Source organism: Cucurbita pepo, chromosome 6 (genome assembly GCF_057944985.1).
Source record: "Cucurbita pepo subsp. pepo isolate OVF chromosome 6, ASM5794498v1, whole genome shotgun sequence".
In the NCBI taxonomy this organism is placed as follows: Eukaryota; Viridiplantae; Streptophyta; class Magnoliopsida; order Cucurbitales; family Cucurbitaceae; genus Cucurbita; species Cucurbita pepo.
The window spans coordinates 2730387-2749374 of NC_141803.1; the positions used below are offsets into that span (position 1 = coordinate 2730387).

General features: G+C 38.1%; 4 protein-coding genes across 6 annotated transcripts; 1 reads left to right on the plus strand and 3 right to left on the minus strand.

Moving 5' to 3' along the window:
- Positions 1–2332: 2332 nt before the first annotated feature.
- Positions 2333–3582, minus strand: LOC111797310 (AT-hook motif nuclear-localized protein 28). The gene has a single exon (XM_023680288.2). The coding sequence runs from the start codon at positions 3417–3419 to the stop codon at positions 2559–2561; it is 861 nt and encodes a 286-aa protein (XP_023536056.2). The 5' UTR covers positions 3420–3582; the 3' UTR covers positions 2333–2558.
- Positions 3583–6214: 2632 nt separating this feature from the next.
- On the minus strand, positions 6215–8571 carry LOC111797386 (uncharacterized). 3 transcript variants are annotated; one of them, XM_023680371.2, is made up of 3 exons: positions 7354–8571; positions 7063–7156; positions 6215–6469 (listed from the first exon to the last, which is right to left on the minus strand). In XM_023680371.2, exon 1 carries the CDS (start codon positions 8477–8479, stop codon positions 7499–7501), a length of 981 nt encoding a protein of 326 aa, XP_023536139.2. In that variant the 5' UTR covers positions 8480–8571; the 3' UTR covers positions 6215–6469; positions 7063–7156; positions 7354–7498. The 3 variants fall into 3 exon arrangements, with proteins under 3 accessions (XP_023536139.2, XP_023536140.2, XP_023536138.2); XM_023680372.2 differs by lacking the exon at positions 7063–7156; XM_023680370.2 differs by having other exon boundaries at positions 7063–8571.
- A 540-nt stretch (positions 8572–9111) lies between these two features.
- LOC111797568 (argininosuccinate lyase, chloroplastic) lies at positions 9112–13628 on the minus strand. Its single transcript, XM_023680614.2, has 6 exons — positions 13204–13628; positions 12516–12896; positions 11286–11434; positions 10222–10513; positions 9861–10025; positions 9112–9601 (listed from the first exon to the last, which is right to left on the minus strand). The coding sequence occupies exons 1-6, from the start codon at positions 13534–13536 to the stop codon at positions 9350–9352; spliced, it is 1572 nt and encodes a 523-aa protein (XP_023536382.2). The 5' UTR covers positions 13537–13628; the 3' UTR covers positions 9112–9349.
- A 1473-nt stretch (positions 13629–15101) lies between these two features.
- Positions 15102–18987, plus strand: LOC111796457 (protein NETWORKED 2A). Its single transcript, XM_023679066.2, has 2 exons — positions 15102–15584; positions 15943–18987. The coding sequence occupies exons 1-2, from the start codon at positions 15491–15493 to the stop codon at positions 18630–18632; spliced, it is 2784 nt and encodes a 927-aa protein (XP_023534834.2). The 5' UTR covers positions 15102–15490; the 3' UTR covers positions 18633–18987.
- Position 18988: the final 1 nt, after the last annotated feature.

Sequence of the window (18988 nt, forward strand, 5' to 3'; positions counted from 1 at the left end):
TGCTCTACTTTTGAATTTTATGCATTTAGTAGCTGTTAAATAAATAAATAAATATTCCACAAAAAAAAAAAAAAAATCATTATTGAATTAAATACAATTTCAATAAAAAGGTTGAGTAATTGTCACATTTAAATTAAATTATGTAAATCATTGATTATAAACAAAATCATGGCTAAATGTATTTAGGAGTTAATATGTCAATTTTTTTATTTTTAAATCATTTAATTTGAATATTAATTATTTTTTATTAAAAAAATAAAAAAATAAAAAAATATTTAGAGAGAGAGAGATAGAAAAATGCTTATTTGTCCCATCTCATCTCAGAAGAATCTTTGTCAGATTGGTAAGAGATCCCCGTCGCGTTAGGGGCAGCGGACCCTAGAAGCCCCTATTTACCCTTTCAATTAATTAATTAATTAATTAAATGGATAAATATATTTTATTTCTTTAAATATTTTTTTGGTTATTATTTAAAGAAAAAACAATACTAGTTCTACTTATTTAATATCTATCTATGAATTTGTAAAATTACATTTTCTTTTAATTTTAAATGTATAAGTTATAATCTTTCAGCATAGTTTTCCTCTAACATTAATTTATTGAGATAAAATTGAGATTTTAAATATTGAAATAAATTTTAAAAAAATAATAATGAGGATTCAAAATTCAAATGTTTATTGTCAACTTGTGCTTTACCCATTTTTCTATATTATTCCAAAGCTTTTGGTGAGAATTATTGACCTTTTGGAGGCAAGTTGGAACAATGGTGACCATAACATTTCCATTCATTGCAGACGGATAACAAAATTTTACTTCGGATTTTTTTTTCTTTGTCCAAAACTGAAATTCATTTCGTTAAACGTAAAATAGATTGTATATGTACATAAGTAAGATAATCTACTGATTTACTTATTACTATGAATCAAGAATAATCTTCCCAAATCTATGATTCCATGATTTCTTACCATGTAATTTTTATTATACACATCTGTAAATACATGAGGTCGTGACCCACCGTGCCATTCAACCTAACAGTCCTTCCATTTTTAAAATGACATCAAAACAAAAATTCTAGTTTAGTTAAAGTTGAAGATTTGAAAGTTTGACTTTTTGAGCGATAATTTATTATTATTTTATTCGTTCAAGTTGAAAATTCGAACTTTTGACTATTTGATGATAATTTAAAAAGAACTTTATTATTATTGTGTGTTTTTTTTTCTTTTTTTTTGAAAGAGGATAAAAAAGAAAAGAAAAAGAAGTAAATGTGGGAATGTAATGGGGGAGAGAGAGAGAGAGAGAGAGATAAGGTTTGGATTATTATTAGGGTGTGCCTCCCACAACCCTACACCTATCTCTTCCATATTCTGATCCTTTCCGGACACACAAATTAATGCATTCCCAAACACTCCCTCATCAAATAAATAAATAAATAAATAAAAGAAATAACTAAGTTCACCCAAAAGGATAAAGCAAAAAAGGGTTCAAATTTCCTTCTTTAGCCCTCATAATCTCTACCAAACGCAATCTCTTTCTCGTGTCGATTAATCGACACGAGATCTCACTATCCACTCCCTTTCACGACTCAGTGTCCTCGTTAACTCACCGCCCCATGTCTGACTTTTATACATTTGTAACAGGTCAAACTCACTACTAACAGATATTATCTGTTTTAATCCATAACATATCGTCATTAACTTTACGGTTTTAAAACGCGTCTACAGAAAAATTTTCATTCTTATAAGAAATGTTATTTCGTTCTCTTTTTCAACCGATAAGAGATCTCACAACATCCGGTTATAAAATTCTTAGAATTAAATAAAAAATACAATAACCTATAAAAATATTAAATCTTAGTAAGCTTTTATTTTACTTTTATTCTTCCTTCATAATTTATAAAGAAATTTAATCTAGTCCTATAAAAATATTAAATCTTAGTAAGCTTTTACCTCAATTACATTAGTTGAGAATTAAATTGTGATTTAAATAACCCTAAACAACTTTTTAAATAGAAAAAAAAAAAAAAAGTGAAAATTGGAGAGAGTAAGAGAGAGACAAAACTTCTAACATGAAACTCACACGTCCACTGATTTAGAGAATGATCATAGGTTTATAATCAAATAATACTGGCTCCATTGGTATGAAGCCTTTTGGAGCGGGGAAGCACAAAATAAAGCTTCGAGAGCTTACCCTCAAAGTAGACAATATCATGTCATTGTGGAGAGTCGTGTTCATCTAGCAAAAGTTGTTCATAACAATTAATAAAATAAATAAATAATGGATGAATGAACGAATTTCAGAAAGGGAAATTAAATTCCAACACGCGATATTAAGATGAATAAAAAGAAAATTTTGGTGTTGATCATATTCTTAATAAGGCGGTTCAAATTTCAAAGGGTTTCCGAGGGTCGCTTTCGGAATTTCTATAATCTTCGAGGACTAAACCCTAAACACTCAGAAATTTAACGCAACAAAAATCAAAAGAGGAAACCCTAATTCAAACCTAAGAAAACTTCACAAATTGATTTTGGTAAACGAATTGGACACGGAAATCGAACTAATTAGTACTGGCGGTGGTGCGGCGGACCCGCTTGTCTGGCGGCCGGCGTCCATATTACGTCCGATGATGAGTGAGTGCTGTACATCGGGAGAAGACCGCAGGTTTCGGTAGCGGCGGTGCTTTCGCTGTCTTTGTTGCCGGAGATCGGAGAGTGGTCTTCTTCCACGTCGCTGAAGGTTAATTTCTTGACCTCGTCCTCCGATGGCAGCCGCTGATACGACGGATTGTTGAATGAGGCGGCGATTACATAGACGGTTCCGGCGCTGATTAAAGATCCGGCGACCAAGCCGCCGAAGATCTGGCCCTGTGGTCCCGCTAGCGTGATGGTGAATCCGTTAGGTATAGGAAACGACGTCGTTTGAGGAACGAAAGTAGCGCAGACGGAAAGGATATCGAATCGTCCACGGAAAGTGACGGTCGCCACAGGAGACGAAGGCGGCTGCCGGAGAGTGACGTCAGCGATGGTTCCATAAGCGTTGAGAACACAAAGCCCTGTGTTTCGGCGGCGGCAATATCGGACAACCGCCTCGACAATATCGCTACCACCGGGAACTTCAAGTACATAAGGACTCATCGCCGGCTCAGCGTCGCGGCCGGCGACGACAACGGCCGCCGGCTTCGGCTTGTTCTTGGACCCCGGCGGACGACCTCGGGGGCGGCGGACGACTTCTATGGAAGCTCCGTCGCCGGCGGATGCCGATTCTTTGGGGAACATGGCGTGAGTGAGAGGCGAAGGGCCGGCCGCGGAAGCCTCATCGACGGCGGAGGGAGAACCGCGCGGCGGCGGAGTTGCAGCGACGGGGAAGGAGCGAGGAAAAGGATGAGAATGGGACGGTGGTTGGTGGTGGGGCTTTGGGAACATGTTGGAGGACGGACTTCCGCTCTCTCTCTCGATTTAGATTGCGTAAAGAAGCATTCTCCGCATGTTTTTTCCTTTTCTTTTTCATTTTTTTTAAATAACAAATATAAATATAAATATAATAATAATAATAATAATGGGAAAGAGAAAGGGTATGTAGAATCTTCCGGGAAAAAAATAAAAGAAAATATTTAAGATATTTGCATTTTATTTTTTTATTACAAACTCTTAGAACCTAATATATTTTAAATTTGATTTAATAATTCACATTAATTTTTAATTTCTATAATTTTAGAAAGGTTGCAAGGTAGTATATAATATAATTAAAAAAATAGTTATTAACATAGAAAAGAAAGGTTTAAAATTAGAATTAATTATTTAATAAAAGAAATAATAGAGAGAGAAAAAAAGGTGTAATGAGGAAGACGACATCTGTAGTACTATTTCTATAAATGGAAGATTTGATCTCCACTTCTCTCTCTCTCTCTCTCTACACATTTGGGACCATAAACTTTTGATGCCATTCTTTAATTTATTACTTTCTGCCATCTTTTTCCATTGGATTATATGATTAATTTTTAAATGTTTTATTATTAAACTTTCAATTTTTCGTTTTGTTGTTTATAGGTTTCACGTACTTATATATTTTTTAAAATTTTTATAGATATATTAAATAAATAAAATAGAATATATATATATATATATATATATAAAAGACGTGCATCATTTCACTTTTTTTTTTATCTATGTATGTTACGAAATGTTGAAAATATATAATCTAACTGAGCGACCGCTTAGAAATTTACTAATTAAATTTATAATTTAATAAATTTGTTTTTAAAAAATTAGAATTTTTATTTTCATTGTTGAATATTTTTCATATTTTAAATTTTGAGTCATATATCCCAAAGGAAATAGTAATTGGTAATTTCTCTAGTTTATATAGTTCATTGAATTCGTGAGATTCTTCTTTCTCTTTATGCAAATGGATTGAATGGAAAAAGGGAAAGAAAGCTCCCCTTAGAGTTTGTCCTTACATATAAAGGGCATCATAAAAAAATGAATATATATATATATATATATATATATATGTGTGTGTAATGTAGCCCACCGCTCGCCCCAAATCTTACCCAACTTTTTAGGCCATTTAATTTCCGTCATTCCACTTTAGCTCACCTCCAAACACCTCGCACCTATAGTTTATGAGCAAATCTTATTCCCGAGTCAAGGTTGAACGAGTATGCTGATGAATGAAAGTTGATGATTTATGAAAGAAAACGTAAGATATTGGCAGTTTTTTCACAAAATCCAAGAATTCAACCCTTTATCCATCCCGATTCATGCCCGATACACGCATGGATTTCCAGCTTGAACAAAAAAAAGGAAAGAAAAAGAGAGACCCACACCCATCAATTTTGGCCTCTGCCAAACCCATGTGGAAGGGTGGAATGATAATGATGAAGTGTAAGATTTGAAATTTTGGAAGGCAATAAGGATTTGAAATAACATGACATGATTGCTTAGCTTAGCTCCCAAAGTCATTATCTTTCCCCACTTCACTTTCAGGCTGAGCCTACTTTTTTTTCAAGAATTTCTTATAGAAACAACACATTTGCAACTTCAAGTCTGAATTCATGTAACTTGAAGAAACCAAAACGTCGGGATCCCCAAAAGAATCGTTATCAAAGTTCGAGATTGTGTAATCTGTGTTTTCGGTTTGGTCGAGTCGAGTCTAGTTTCATTAGCTATGAACCGTTCGTCACGGGCCAAAATAGGATGGTATGAATCCAAGTGTTTCTTTTTTTCTCCTTCAAGTTGTCAAGTGGCTAAGAAGAGAGGCAAGAGAAGGACATCTCTTTGAACAAAAGTGGGTTGAGAAAGCAAACCAACCTAGAAAAGCAAAGGCCATATTTTCCTTCCCTTGATCATCTGCCAAATACAAACAAAGAATCCAACGGTAGAACTTGCAGTTGAAATCAACCCATCAGAGACAAATCAATCAAGTTGGCCACAAATGAGCTTGTTCCTATCGGGTTCGGGATAGCGATATGATAGAGCGGAGTAGAAGAAGATACAAGAGGTGTACAGATAGGAAAATAAGCTAAGTTTTCGAGGATAAGATCTCAAAACAAAAATCTATGATCGACAAGGAAGTTGCATATCATTCTAACTTTCTTCATCCATGCTCTTGGCGATATCGAAATCAAGAGGATTCACGATGCCGAGTCAACCATGTCTTATAAACTTTACACTATCTTATAGAACACCCAGCACAATAGTGTTATCCATCAGGTTAAAATCTACCTATCAGTCAGAAATCAACCAAATAAGCCAGAATTTACTGCATTCCAGCTTGCTGCGGGACAACCGTGCAGCGTCTTGATTTGTGACACTCTCCCCCACTTAATCTAATCATCATACTCGATGACTTTCTCGAGGACACAATCGTATCGCCAAGTGTGACACTCGGCAAGAACCATTTTATATGTTTCATGAGAAATTCATAGTTTTAAAACTCGAGACAGATGTACAACTTATAGTACAGATCCTGTTCAAATAAGGTCGTTCCTCGAGAAATTATAAGTGTTACGGCATTACAAACTTTCCTTCATCTATAAACAGAGTGAAGATCTCACAGAATAGAATAATTTATCTACTGTATACTGATGAAGGGAATATATACTTCAAAGTAGTAAGGGGAATTTTATTTTTCCAGATCCGCATCCCCACCCCACTTGAATAAGAGATTATAAAGGGGCAGAGGGTATAACCAAAAGCAACTATGGCCCATAACCAGATTGCAAAAAAAAGCATGGATAGGTCCAATAACTATGAAAACCAACAGTAGCAAGTCAGGTTGAGATTCAGTCTCAACACATTAATTTATAAGTCATAAAGCTGATAGATACATTACATAAGACGTGTAGTTTTGATCTGCTTACCGACTGAAGTCGAACAGAAATCCAACATTGATTGAAGGGAAGAACTTCGCCATAGCCAATTGTACTAGGTCGATGCTGACGACGGATAGAAGAAGAGCAACGCTTAAGCAGCTAAGTGAACAAGATCAAGAAACAAACAAATTGATTAATAACTGACTTTTCGCAACAACAATTTTCTCGAAGTCCACCTTTTTGTGCAAATTAATCTGCAACGGGAAGGAAGACCAAGCCCTAGTCCACCGCTAGTAGAAATTGTTCTCTTGGGGCTTTCCCTTTCGGGCTTCCCCTCAAAGTTTTTAAAACACGTCTGCTAGGGAGAGGTTTTCATACTCTTATAAAGAATAGTTCGTTCTCCTCCCCAACCGATGTGGGATCTCACAATCCACCCCTTTTGGGGCCCAACGTCCTCGTTGGCACACCGTTCAGTGTCTGGCTCTAATACCATTTGTAATAGCCCAAGCTCACCGTTAGCAGATATTGCCCTCTTTGGGCTTTCCCTTCTGGGCTTCCCTCAAGGTTTTTAAAATGCATATGTTAGGGAGAGGTTTCCACACCCTTATAAAGAATGTTTCGTTCCCCTCCCCAACCAACGTGAGATCTCACAATTCACCCCCCTCGGGCACTGAACTATTAACTGCAAAATGGTTCGATAGTTGGTGCTTAGTTCAAGAAGAAACCAGGATTAAAGGAACCTAGCCACTTACAGAACTATTAACTGTGAAATGGGCAACTCCCATTTCGAATCCATAATTCAGTTCATGAGATGATAGGCGTGAACTGTGATGTGTTCATAGCAACCTGCAGAAAATGGTTGGCAGTGGCAGCCTCAAATGGGGTTGGATAAAGAACTCCAAATTATCATTGGTGGTTTGAATAAAGTTACGTATTACATATGAACATGCAGAGGAAAATCAGGAACTACCCATCTAGTTTCTACATCCGAAGCCTAAAATCAACAAAGAAAACAGTAAGCTCAACATTGCACCAAATGTTACCTCAGGTTTCCCCAGCTTCCGCCGTCTTTGTTCTAACTCGTCTGAATATAACCGCTCAATATAAAGACTACAACAACGAGAGAATCAGGCATTTCCAATCGGCTCCATAAATATTATCATAATTCTCGAAAAAATTTACAATAACTTAGGCTGCAATCGGCGGTTTCCGCGGCCTGCCCCTCTTCTTCCCTGTGCCAATGTCACTCACAATCGGAGTCCTAGCAACCGCCGCCGCTCTTTCACTACCCGTCTCCGTCTCCTCCGCCGCCGCAGTTTTTCCATTCCCACTAGTTTCTTGCGGCTTGTTAGAGAATATTGGGGGCATCCAATTGGGGAACGCTGTCGCAGGTGCCGCTGTTTCGCCGTCCTTCCCACCTTTCTCGGGAATTTGAGCGGCAAACCCCATCGGAAAGAAACCCCAGCAGCAATAGTAGGCTTCCTGGTCCTGAACGAGCGGCGGAAGAGACGGAAGCAACACCGCCTGAAATGCCCTCTTGCAATTCTGACACCGCAAACAGCAACCCTCATAAACCCTAGGATACTCCAATAACACGTAACAGTAAGGGCAAGCGGTCCAGAAACTCGATAATTTCACCCGCTGATTTGGAGATTGATCGGCCTTGGTGCCATCGTTACTCTCAAACTCGTGCTCTTTCTTCCAACTGGATCGTTGGCTTCGGCGCACCGGAAATTTGTTCTGCTGGGACAAATCGATCTTAGCAGAGAGACTGAGCTCATTATCATAGAGTGATTTCTTCGAGTGGTCGGACAATACAGCCCACGAATCTGCAACCAGCTTGAAAGCTTGATCAGCGTAAGGAAATTTGTTCTTGTCGTGATGTAGAAGTAACGCGAGTCTCCGATACTGCCTCTTGATGAGATCCGAATCATCAGATTGCCGTTCAACCTGAAGAATGGAATACCAATCATTGTGGTTGTTGATTCGCTTCTCCGACGCCAATAACACATCCGCAACCGCTAAGATCTGATCGGAGCCATCCAAAAGAGGCTCTGTTTCTTGAGCTAAGATGGCGAAATCTTTGGAGCCTGTGAAATCACGGTTGTGCAAGAGTTTCTCAGCGATTCCAAGCAAGCGTTCTGCTTCAACCTTGTTGGAATTTTCCATCAAATTTTCCTCCGATTCTTCCCGAAATTGGCGGGTCTGTTAGGGAACCGAAAAAAAACAAAAATAAAATAAGATAAGCGTGCTTCCGATTGGAAAACTAGCACGTTCTTTAGCAATTGGAAAACTAGCACGTTCTTTTCGCAATTTGGAAAACTAGCACGTTCTTTCGCAATTTGGAAAACTAGCACGTCCTTTTCACAATTTGGAAAACTAGCACGTTCTTTCGCAATTTGGAAAACTATCGTCAAGTGGAACCACTGAAAAGACTCTTTTGCCCTAACTAGCACGTTCTTTAGCATGAATTTCATGACCAAACTAGTTAATTTTTGTTTCTTCATTTGCTTTTTTTAGCTCTCTAACTTTCAAAATATACATTCTAATACCCAAAACGCATTCCTTAAAAAATGTGGAAACCTCTCATTAGTAGGCATATTTTAAAACAGTAAAGCTAACAGATTGGACTAAAGCATACAATATTTGTCAGTGATGTGTTTGAACGGTCACGCGAGGACATTGACCCCCAAGGAGGGTGAATTGTGAGATCCCACATCGGTTGGAGAGGAGACCGAAACATTCCTTATAATGATGTGAAAACCTCTCCCTAACATACACGTTCTAAAAACTTTGAGGGATGAAGGTCATAACTAAAGTTTATTTAACGTTTTGAGAGTAATCCAACCATCAACGATTAGTTAAGAGATACAAAATTCGACAATAAACATTCATATAAAATACCTTAATATATCCTAATTTCAACCCACAGTTATCCATCATACTCTGCCTAGAACTCGTACCTGTGGCCCCAGAATGCTTGCACTGCAGGATCTTGGACTTGAAAACAGCCATTTCCAGATGGCTTGCAAACCAGATCTACAGATTGATTTGGAGTTTATTAACCCAGTATTCCATTTGAGTAGCAACACAGGCAGCTCCTGTGGAACCATACGAACAAAATTTATTAATCGCGTTCTCGGCCCCGAGAAACTCGTAAACGTCCTCTTCAAATACTGGACTTATGCTTCTTAGCTCATCCAGACTCAAGTCCTGGAGGCAGCAACTTTTTGTGACACACAAGGCAACAGACTTTCCAACTATATCATGGCCTGTTCTGAAAGGTATTCCCTTCAAAAGAGAGACAAATAGAAGCATCATTAAGGGGACTGATAGTCGGATTGAAATGTCATTGAATGTATCAGATTCGATTCTACGCAATAAAGCATTCAACAATGGAGGCCTCGATGACCTTAGAAGTATTGAAATGAGGTCGTCGTTTGGCTAATATAAATATGCTACTCATTACGATAACAGACGACTCGATGCTGCTTTCGATATAGTTATTGCAAGAACTACGTTTTGAGGAAAACCAATAGGGACTAGTTACCTTCTTCACGAGGTAATCGGCAAGTGTTGTGGCGTCGAGATAACCAGCAGGTAAAGCCTTTTCGATTCTCTCCCGATTGAACGAAATATTCTGAGCAAACTCAGCTGACACTTCGAGCATCCCCAATATTGTTTTTACGCTGTCGAATACAGGTTCCTTGTCTTCCTGTTCAATATTGAAACGTTTTTTATGACAAAGAAAATGGCATACAGTAAAATGAAGCATTCACCAGGGAACTAAAATTGCCTAAACAACAAAAACACACTCCTGTCGTGTAAGGCTCAACAGCATTCACCTTGGAAGTGTCAACCCTTTCTCATACATGCTACAAATGGTCAAAACAAAATGTGTAAAGATTTACCTGCAAATCACGATTGTAGGCCAAAGGCAGACCTTTGCATAAAGTGAGAGTGGTGACCAAGTCTCCGATGACTCTAGCCGACTTCCCACGAACAAGTTCCATCGGATCGGGATTTTTCTTCTGAGGCATTATGCTACTTCCAGTTGAAACAGAATCGTTGGGTGTTATGAATCCGAACTCTTCGGAAGCCCACAACACCCATTCTTCTCCTAGCCTTGAAAGATGGATGGCGGTGATGGCATTGGCAGAAAGAAATTCCAAGGCAAAATCTCGATCTGAAACTGCATCGATACTGTAAAGATAAAGAACAATCACTACTGATATGATACAACTAGATACGAAAAGAAAAGTAATTTAAACTCCTTATAGACAGTGGAAGCAGAATCAACTAAATTTCATTGGCCTCCTAACATGGAAGTTGGTTCATTCTATAACCACTCAAGCCCACCACTAGCAGATATCGTCCTCTTTGGATTTCCCTTCAAGGTTTTAAAACGTGTTTGCTAGGGAGAGGTTTCCACACCCTTATAAGAAATGCTTCATTCCCCTCTCCTATAACAGCTCAAGCCCACCGTTAGCAGATATTGTCCTCTTTGGATTTTCCCTCAAGGTTTTAAAACATGCAAGGGAGAGGTCTCCACACCCTTATAAGGAATGCTTCGTTCCCCTCTCTAATCAATGTGGGATCTCATAATCCACCCCCCTTGGGGCCCCAGTGTCCTTGCTCGCACACCGTCCGGTGTCTGGCTCTGATACCATTTGTAAAGGTCCAAGCACACCTCTGGTAGATATTGTTCCCCTTCGGCCCCTTACGTATGGCCGTTAGCCTCACGGCTTTAAAACACGTATGCTAAGGAGATGACAATATCTGTTAGCAGTAGACATCCCAACGGAGTTTTATGGCTTAAATTTATGGCTTAAATTATTTATTAAAGTGAAGGAGACAAAAGAGTATATGCATACATACATACATTCACGTGCCAACGATCGTAAATTTGGCACGCTGATATAAACTACCACACACACACACACAAGAAGATGATCTTTTTAGTGAAGCGTAATACCTATTTCTCAAGGGAGCGGTGAACCCTAAAGCCTCAGCAGTCATAAAACGATCAATAGGAAGGCCAGTGCCAGCCAGCGCACATGCACCTAGCGGGCAAAGATTTAGCCTAACTCTGCAATCCGACAAACGACCAGCATCTCTTTCAAGCTATAAAACAATGATTTTACAACGATCAAGACCTCTAGAAATTTTAAGTTGAGAGAGAGAAGTAAGAAACTGCTTATAACCTCATTTTATTTAGGAAACCATGATCAAGGTTGATTGTAGTGCAAATTTAACGATAAACTATTGATTCATTTGTAAACTGATCATTAGAAAAGGAAAAAATCAATCAAAGTGAGATCAGATAACCACCATTGATTTGTCCAATAGCAAAGGATCAACATATAAATCCTAACGTTTTCAATGTACAATTGAGGTTGCACAAGCTCCCATGGCTTTCTAAAAAATGATATATAGAATGACAATACCTATGTGTGAATATAATATAAGCTATAGTTCTTTTATTTAACAAGAATGTCTGTTTCTGACTAAAAAATGAAGGTATAAATAAGGGAAAGCCAAAGAGGACAATATCTGTTAGCGTGGGCTTGGACTATTACAAATGATATCAAATCCAGACACCGGGAGGTGTGTCAGCGAGGACGTTGGGCTCCTAGAGGGGGTTGATTGTGAGATCACACATCGGTTGGAGAGAGGAACGAAGCATTCCTTTTAAGGGTGTGAAAACCTCTTTCTAGCCGACACGTTTTAAAAACCTTGAGAGGAAGCCCATAAGAGAAAGCCCAAAAAGGACAATATCTGCTAGCGGTGGACTAGACTATTACAAATGGTATCAGAGCCAAACACTGGGAGGTGAGTCAACGAGGACGCTGGACCCCCAATGGTAGTGGATTGTGAAATCTCACATCAGATGGAGAGGGGAATGAAGCATTTCTTATAAGGGTGTGGAAACATCTTCCTAGCAGACACGTTTTAAAAACCTTGAGGGAAAGCCCAACAAAGAGGACAATATGTGCTAACGGCGGGCTTGAACTATTACATAATCCCATCAAGTAGTTACATAATCCCATCAAGTAGCAGCATAGTGCTACTGCTAGCATCCATTGCAAGGAATGAAAAATATTCATGCATGTACATGTTGTCTACTGCTTATACTGATTAGTTGAAAACAAGCTCTTAGGCTGCGGCAAAGGAAGGCAGAGGAACTGTACCAGAAGAAGCTTACCTGCTCAACAAAGGCTAAGAGAAGATGCTGAAGTAGAACCGGTTGCGCTCTTTGTAAATGAGTATAGCCCGGAACGATTAATCCCTCGTTCTTCAATGCCAGAGTTACCATGGAAACTTGAAGGTACCTAATAGCATCTAATATAGCATCAATTGCATCCCGGCACCACAATCGAAAATCAGTTAGAACTTGATCGTTGCGGCTTCGAGCAGTATGTAGCTTCTTCGCAGGTTCACCAATCATATCAATCAAGGCAGCCTCAATGTTCATATGAACATCCTCCCTATCTGTTCTCCAAACAAAATCACCACTTTCAATTCGCCTCTCAATTTCATCCAAACCTTCAATGATACTGTCCCTTTCAGCAACACTCATCAATCCCTAAAGTAATAAGTTTCCAATCTTTAAAGACACAAAAAGGAAAATATTCACGAACAAATTCAACCAACTAGCCAACTGGTAAACTACGATTATGCTAAGGAGTTTAAATGTTATCCGCAATCTTAAATCAATGTATACGCTCAATTACACTTCTCAGGAAAGAAACTACAAGATAAAATCCCCTCACAATGGCAAAACGAATTCATTTCTATTATTCTGCAAGATTGTTAGTGAAGTTGAACGAAATGCAATGATATTTAACAAATTCGATTGTATTTAGTCAAAGAAATAGAGGAATCAAAAGAACCTGATTAGCTAGCATTGAAGCATGAGCTCGACTCCCTCTGATATCGTGCTTGTAAAGCTGCTTATCGTAGGAGATCGATTCGGTAAATCGCTCAACCGCATCGGTAACGCTCTCCTCGAAACGACCGCCCCAAAGTTTAACCTCCTTATCATCGCGGTTTTCCGGCGAATCGTCGACGGACAGCGGCGCATCGGCGGTACGAGAGGCTCTGAGAACACCAAACACCGGCAAGGCTCCACGAGCGGCGGCGAAAAATGGCAGCTTAGAAGCTGAAACGGAGGACTTAGAGAAGGCTAATGTGGCGGGTAAAAAGTAGGAGGTCAAGCAATCCATCTTCGGCAGCCGGAGAATCTGACGACTGACGGCGAGTCCGACGGCTAGTTCGAGCTGTATAGTGTCGCGATATTTTGAGGATTGCCTGATATATTTAAACCCTCCTTGAAAACCCCTTTTTCTTGGTTAAAATATATTTTTGGCTTTCTAAAAAAACTTTAATTCTAAAAAATCAAATATGTTTTATAATTTTTTTTTTTTTTATAATTTTTTTAATTTCATGCGAAGTAATATTACATATATATATATATATATATATATATATATTTTAATGTATTGGTATTTTTATTTTTTATTTTTTAAAAAATGATACATATAATAACACGATACTAGTGACAAACAAATACAATGAATTTATATTTATGAACAACTAAATGTACTGACTATTTAGAATGAAATTTGTAGTATGATCAAAATAATTATGAAATGTTAAATAAATATATTTAAAAATAGATTTATTATAAATGTATGAAATAATTGTCTTAAATGAAAATATGTATATTAAGAAAATATTAAAGGAATAATATTAATATTTACCTTCTATTTCTGCTTCGATACGTGATGTGTCACGAGCGAGTGTCGTCATAATGCACCAAATAATCAATTAATAAATATATAATAACATTATTTAGTTATCAATATTTTCAAGTATAATTTATTAGTTAAAAGTTACGAAATATTATTATCCCTTTATTTAAAAAAGTTAAGGAATAAGCAACAAACCAATAACACGCATATATATATATATGTAGCAGGCTCGAAGACCCCTAGTTCAGGAAGGTACATGAGTCCGAACGTTATGTTGAATGTGCCACCGACACTACGCTACGTAGGTATTTGTGCAGGTGAGGCGTCGGTCGGTCCTAGAAATGGCGGCAGCGCTTACCAATTCTATTAAAAAAATATGAAAGGGCTACGAAATACCTTTAGACAACTTACTAATGAACGAGGGCCTTTCCCTTACTTTAAGCTTAGGCTGACCTACTTCATCAAAGGAGGAATGGACATACGCTGGTTCGATAAGCCAAGAAAAAACAACCACCGCTTGGTTTTGACACTCAAGCGACCCGCCCTGACTATATATATATATATAAATGAAAGATAACAAAAATAATTTTTAAATTTTTTTTTAAATTCCATATTGGTTGGAGAGAATAACGAAACATTCCTATAAGGAGGTGGAAACCTCTCCTTAGCAAACACATTTTAAAATATGACAGCAATACGTAACAGGTCAAAACGGATAATATCAACTAACAGTGAACTTAAGTTGTTATAAAGATGGGTCATGTTTAAATATTATTGTAGAATATACTCATTTTCATTAATATCACGTCACTACAGTTAATAGAATCGATACATACGATTTTATTGAACGGGTGAAGCGATTTAACAAAGAAACAAACATGTTTCAACGAAGACAACGGAAAGAGTTAGATCAGTTTTATTATTTATTATTTAATATATTTGTTATTATTATTGTTTTTTTTTTTTCTTCTTTTTCTTTTGTAGTTTTAGATTAGTTTTAAATTAATTAAAAGATAAAATTTTAATAACAGAATGGAGAGAGACAGTGTGTGAAGAAGAAAGATTGGCCAACATTATCAAAAAAATAAAAAAGAAAGGCCAGCCTGGAATTGCCACCTGGCACTGATAGAAGGGCTTGGTCCTCCATTCCCAACACCTATAAACAAGCCGGTGCATCCTCTCATCCATGACAGAAGACGGCCTGTGATCTCTCTCGCATTGTTCTCAATCTCATCTCCATTGCTCTCTGGCGCCGTTTCTCTTCATCTTTATCTTTTTTTTTTTTTTTTTGCGATTTTGTAGACATTTTTGAAGATTTTCCTCCACTACTGTAACCTGCTACCGCCTGTGATCTTTCCGTATCGAACATTTTTGTTGTTCGTTACGCGTTTATCATCATCGGCGATCGTTTTCTTCTTTTCTTCGGATGTTGCAGAGAGCTGCTAGTAATGCGTATTCATGGTGGTGGGCTAGTCACGTCAGGACGAAGCAATCAAAATGGCTCGAACAGAACCTCCACGGTACGTTTGCATTTGCTTTTCTTCCTCTGCATTCTTGATTCAAGTTTCTCGATTATGAATCCCTAACTGGTTTTACGCCCCGAGCATTGATTGATTTGAGTTTGAAAGTTATCTTACGCGTAATGTGAGTGCGTAAATTGTAGGTATCAATGCTCTGTTCCTAAATTGTAGTATTTTTGGTGTGTACTGATGATTCAGTTGTATTGGAATGTTTAAGACCTGTATTTGATCGATTTTCTTTTTTTCTTTTTCGCTATCTGAGCTAGAAGATTGCAGACTTTGTTCACTGTAAAATCATTAGCAGCTAGGGTTTTAAAATGAAATTTGAACTGACATGGATATGCTTCTGGAATTGTAGACATGGAGGAGAAGGTTGATAACATGATGAGAATCATTGAAGGCGATGGGGATTCATTTGCAGAGAGAGCTGAAATGTATTATAAGAAGAGACCTGAACTTGTAGAGCATGTAGAAGATTCTTTCCGGTCATACCGAGCTTTAGCAGAGAAATATGATCACCTATCGAAAGAGTTTCAAGGCGCAAATCGGACAATAGCTTCGATCTATCCTGAACGAGTTCATTACACGATTGATGACGACGACTGTGAAGCTAATTTTTTCCCTCGAGAATCTGTTTCAACCGAAAGTCCTCACCAGTTTCCAAATGAATTGGATGGCGGCTCACCAAAACTAGGAATCCCAGAAGTTCCGAAGCTTCCTAAGAAGTGTTTTAGAAGTCCTTCCATGATAAAAAACTCAAAACTCAAGAGAAATACTAGCACTCCTAGAAGTAGAGCTGCTTCAACTCCAAAATCAGGGCTGAACAAAACAGAAGCCTTAAAAGAGATCGATATACTACAAAAAGAAATTCTAGCCCGACAGACCGAAATGGAATTCGTGAAGAGCTTATACGAACGTGAGTGCGAGAAATATTGGGACATTGAAGAAAGTATCACAAATATGCAAAAAAGAGTCAGCAACTTACAGGATGAGTTCGGCATTGGCACTATCATTGACAATGACGAAGCTCGAACGTTAATGACGACAACGGCTTTAAAATCCTGTCGAGAAACTCTGGCCAAGTTGCAAGAGGAACAAGAGAAAACAGTTAAAGAAACAAGACTAAAGAACAGTAAAATCAAGGAAGTTTGTGCGAGGTTTGAGAGCCTCAAATGCAAGCTCCTTCCATCACCAACCGATCATTATGAATCGAGTGATTTACAAGAGGATTCAAGCATTGAATCAGAATCAAAAATCTCAGACAAACTGGTTGCTTGCACGGCAGAAAACAAACATGATATAGAGCTACTTGATCAGAAGATTAGGGAGCAGCTGGAAATGGATTCAAACAGCTCATTCACCATTTCTGAGTTGGCTGAGAAAATTGACGAACTTGTAAATAAAATTGTGACAATTGAAGCTGCAGTTTCTTCTCAGACATCTCTCGTAAGCCGACTAAAATCCGAAACGGATATGCTGGAAGCAAAAGTCCAGCAATTGGAAGAAGACAAGGAGATTCTTGTGGAGGGTTCAGAGAACATGAAGAAGAAGATAAAGGAATTGGAGGATGAACTAGCCGGAGTGAAAAATCTAAACCAGAATGCAGAAATACAAAACAACAGCCTTCAAACCCATTTCACTGAAGCAAGTTGTAATCTTGATCACTTATCTGATAAGTTGCAGACCATGAAGATGGATGATGTTGAAACTTGTGACTTCTTACAAGATGTGATGATGGTCGATCCCGATGTGGAAACAACAACATCGTCAACAAATTTAGGATTGGAGAGGAGGGAAGTAGAAACTTCGAAGCTCGGTGATGAGGAACAGAAACAGTCGATTCCAGAAGAGAGACCGCGGCTCCTTGATTTGGAGGAAAATGGATTGCAGGAGGAAGAAAAGCAGCGTCCGACCTTGAGGCAGCTGTTCTTAAAGGGATTAGAAGATAGAGAGAATATTTTACTGGAGGAGTATACATCAGTTCTAAGGGACTATAAGGATGTAAGAAACAAGTTAAGTGAAGTCGAACAAAAGAACCGCGATAGCATCTTTGAATTGGCAAAGCAGGTTAAAGAACTGAAGAACACTATTTCGTCTAAAGACGACGTCATAAAATCATTAGTGAATAATGCTGAAACAGATGACGACACTAACACGATGGATACGAACCAGGAACAACCCCAAGATGGCATTCACGAGGCTCCTAGCTACTTGCATTCCGAATCCTCAACTCCATATACAGATCAAGTTTCGACTCCTGATTCTTATGTTTGTTCAAGTAATGAGCCAACAGAAGGAAGCAACAGATCATTGAAAAATGCAAGAAGCTTGCCTAAAAAAGAGGATGTAAACAAAAAGGCAACTGGGGTTGATAAATCCATTACCATGTCACCGATAGAAGAAAGAATCCGCTCCGATATCGATGAACAACTAGAGATGAATCTCGAATTCTGGCTGAGATTTAGCACTACAGTCCACCAGATTCAAAAATTCCAGACATCAATCCAAGATCTGCAATCAGAGCTGCAAAAGTTGAGAGAAAACAAGCAAGAAGGAAGCGTGAAACATCAACATATTCATCAACATACAACGGAATCTGATGCTCGGCCAATATACACGCAATTGAGAGAGATACAAACCGAATTATCGCTTTGGTTGGAACACAGTGCAGTACTGAAAGATGAAGTAAGCAGTAGATTTTCATCCTTAACCAACATACAAAATGAAATATCAATAATCACAGATGAAGGTTCAGCTGAAGAAAAGACAGAACTGAGTGATTACCAATCCGCGAAGTTTCAAGGTGAAGTACTCAACATGAAGCAGGAAAATAGGAAGATAGCCGACGAATTACAAGCCGGTCAGGTTCGGGTAAAAGCACTACAAGCCCACGTCGAGGAGGCTCTGGAACGACTTGATCAAGAATTTGATATTTCAGCAGGCAAGAGCATTCGATCTCAATCGAAATCACTAATCCGAACACGAATTCCTTTACAGTCTTTCTTGTTTGGGATTAAGTTAAAGAAGCAAAAGCCATCACTCTTCTAATGTTCAAATCCACAACTACAGAAACAATATAGTGATCTAGAAGGGCCTCTACCTCAGTGATGAGATTTTGAGGGTGTAATTTCGCCAATGACATGAAAGGAAGAAAAATCCATATATTTCAAGAACCAATTATACCTTCAATTACAGATAAAAAGAGCTATACATTTTTCTTTTACCGTTGAAGAATATAAGCTTCCAAATTTTAGTATCGTCATTGGGATTTGCATCGACCCCACGACCCAAACCCAAAAGGAACTCGGCAAAATAGCCCTGTCACTTCGGGAGAAGGGAATCCAAGGAACGGAAACACTATATATGCACACTAAACTAATTATTAGAATTTTAAAAAAATAAAA

Excerpts from the sequence above, each read along its gene's own strand:
- LOC111797310 (XM_023680288.2), bottom strand. The coding sequence starts at position 3,419 with ATGTTCCCAAAGCCCCACCACCAACCACCGTCCCATTCTCATCCTTTT.
- LOC111796457 (XM_023679066.2), top strand. The coding sequence starts at position 15,491 with ATGTTGCAGAGAGCTGCTAGTAATGCGTATTCATGGTGGTGGGCTAGT. Across the intron at positions 15,585-15,942 it reads GCTCGAACAGAACCTCCACG|ACATGGAGGAGAAGGTTGAT; the intron begins GTACGTTTGCAT and ends CTGGAATTGTAG.
- LOC111797386 (XM_023680372.2), bottom strand. The coding sequence starts at position 8,479 with ATGGAAAATTCCAACAAGGTTGAAGCAGAACGCTTGCTTGGAATCGCT.
- LOC111797568 (XM_023680614.2), bottom strand. The coding sequence starts at position 13,536 with ATGGATTGCTTGACCTCCTACTTTTTACCCGCCACATTAGCCTTCTCT. Across the intron at positions 12,897-13,203 it reads CTTCAATGCTAGCTAATCAG|GGATTGATGAGTGTTGCTGA; the intron begins GTTCTTTTGATT and ends TTATTACTTTAG. Across the intron at positions 9,602-9,860 it reads CCGATTACCTCGTGAAGAAG|GGAATACCTTTCAGAACAGG; the intron begins GTAACTAGTCCC and ends TCTCTTTTGAAG.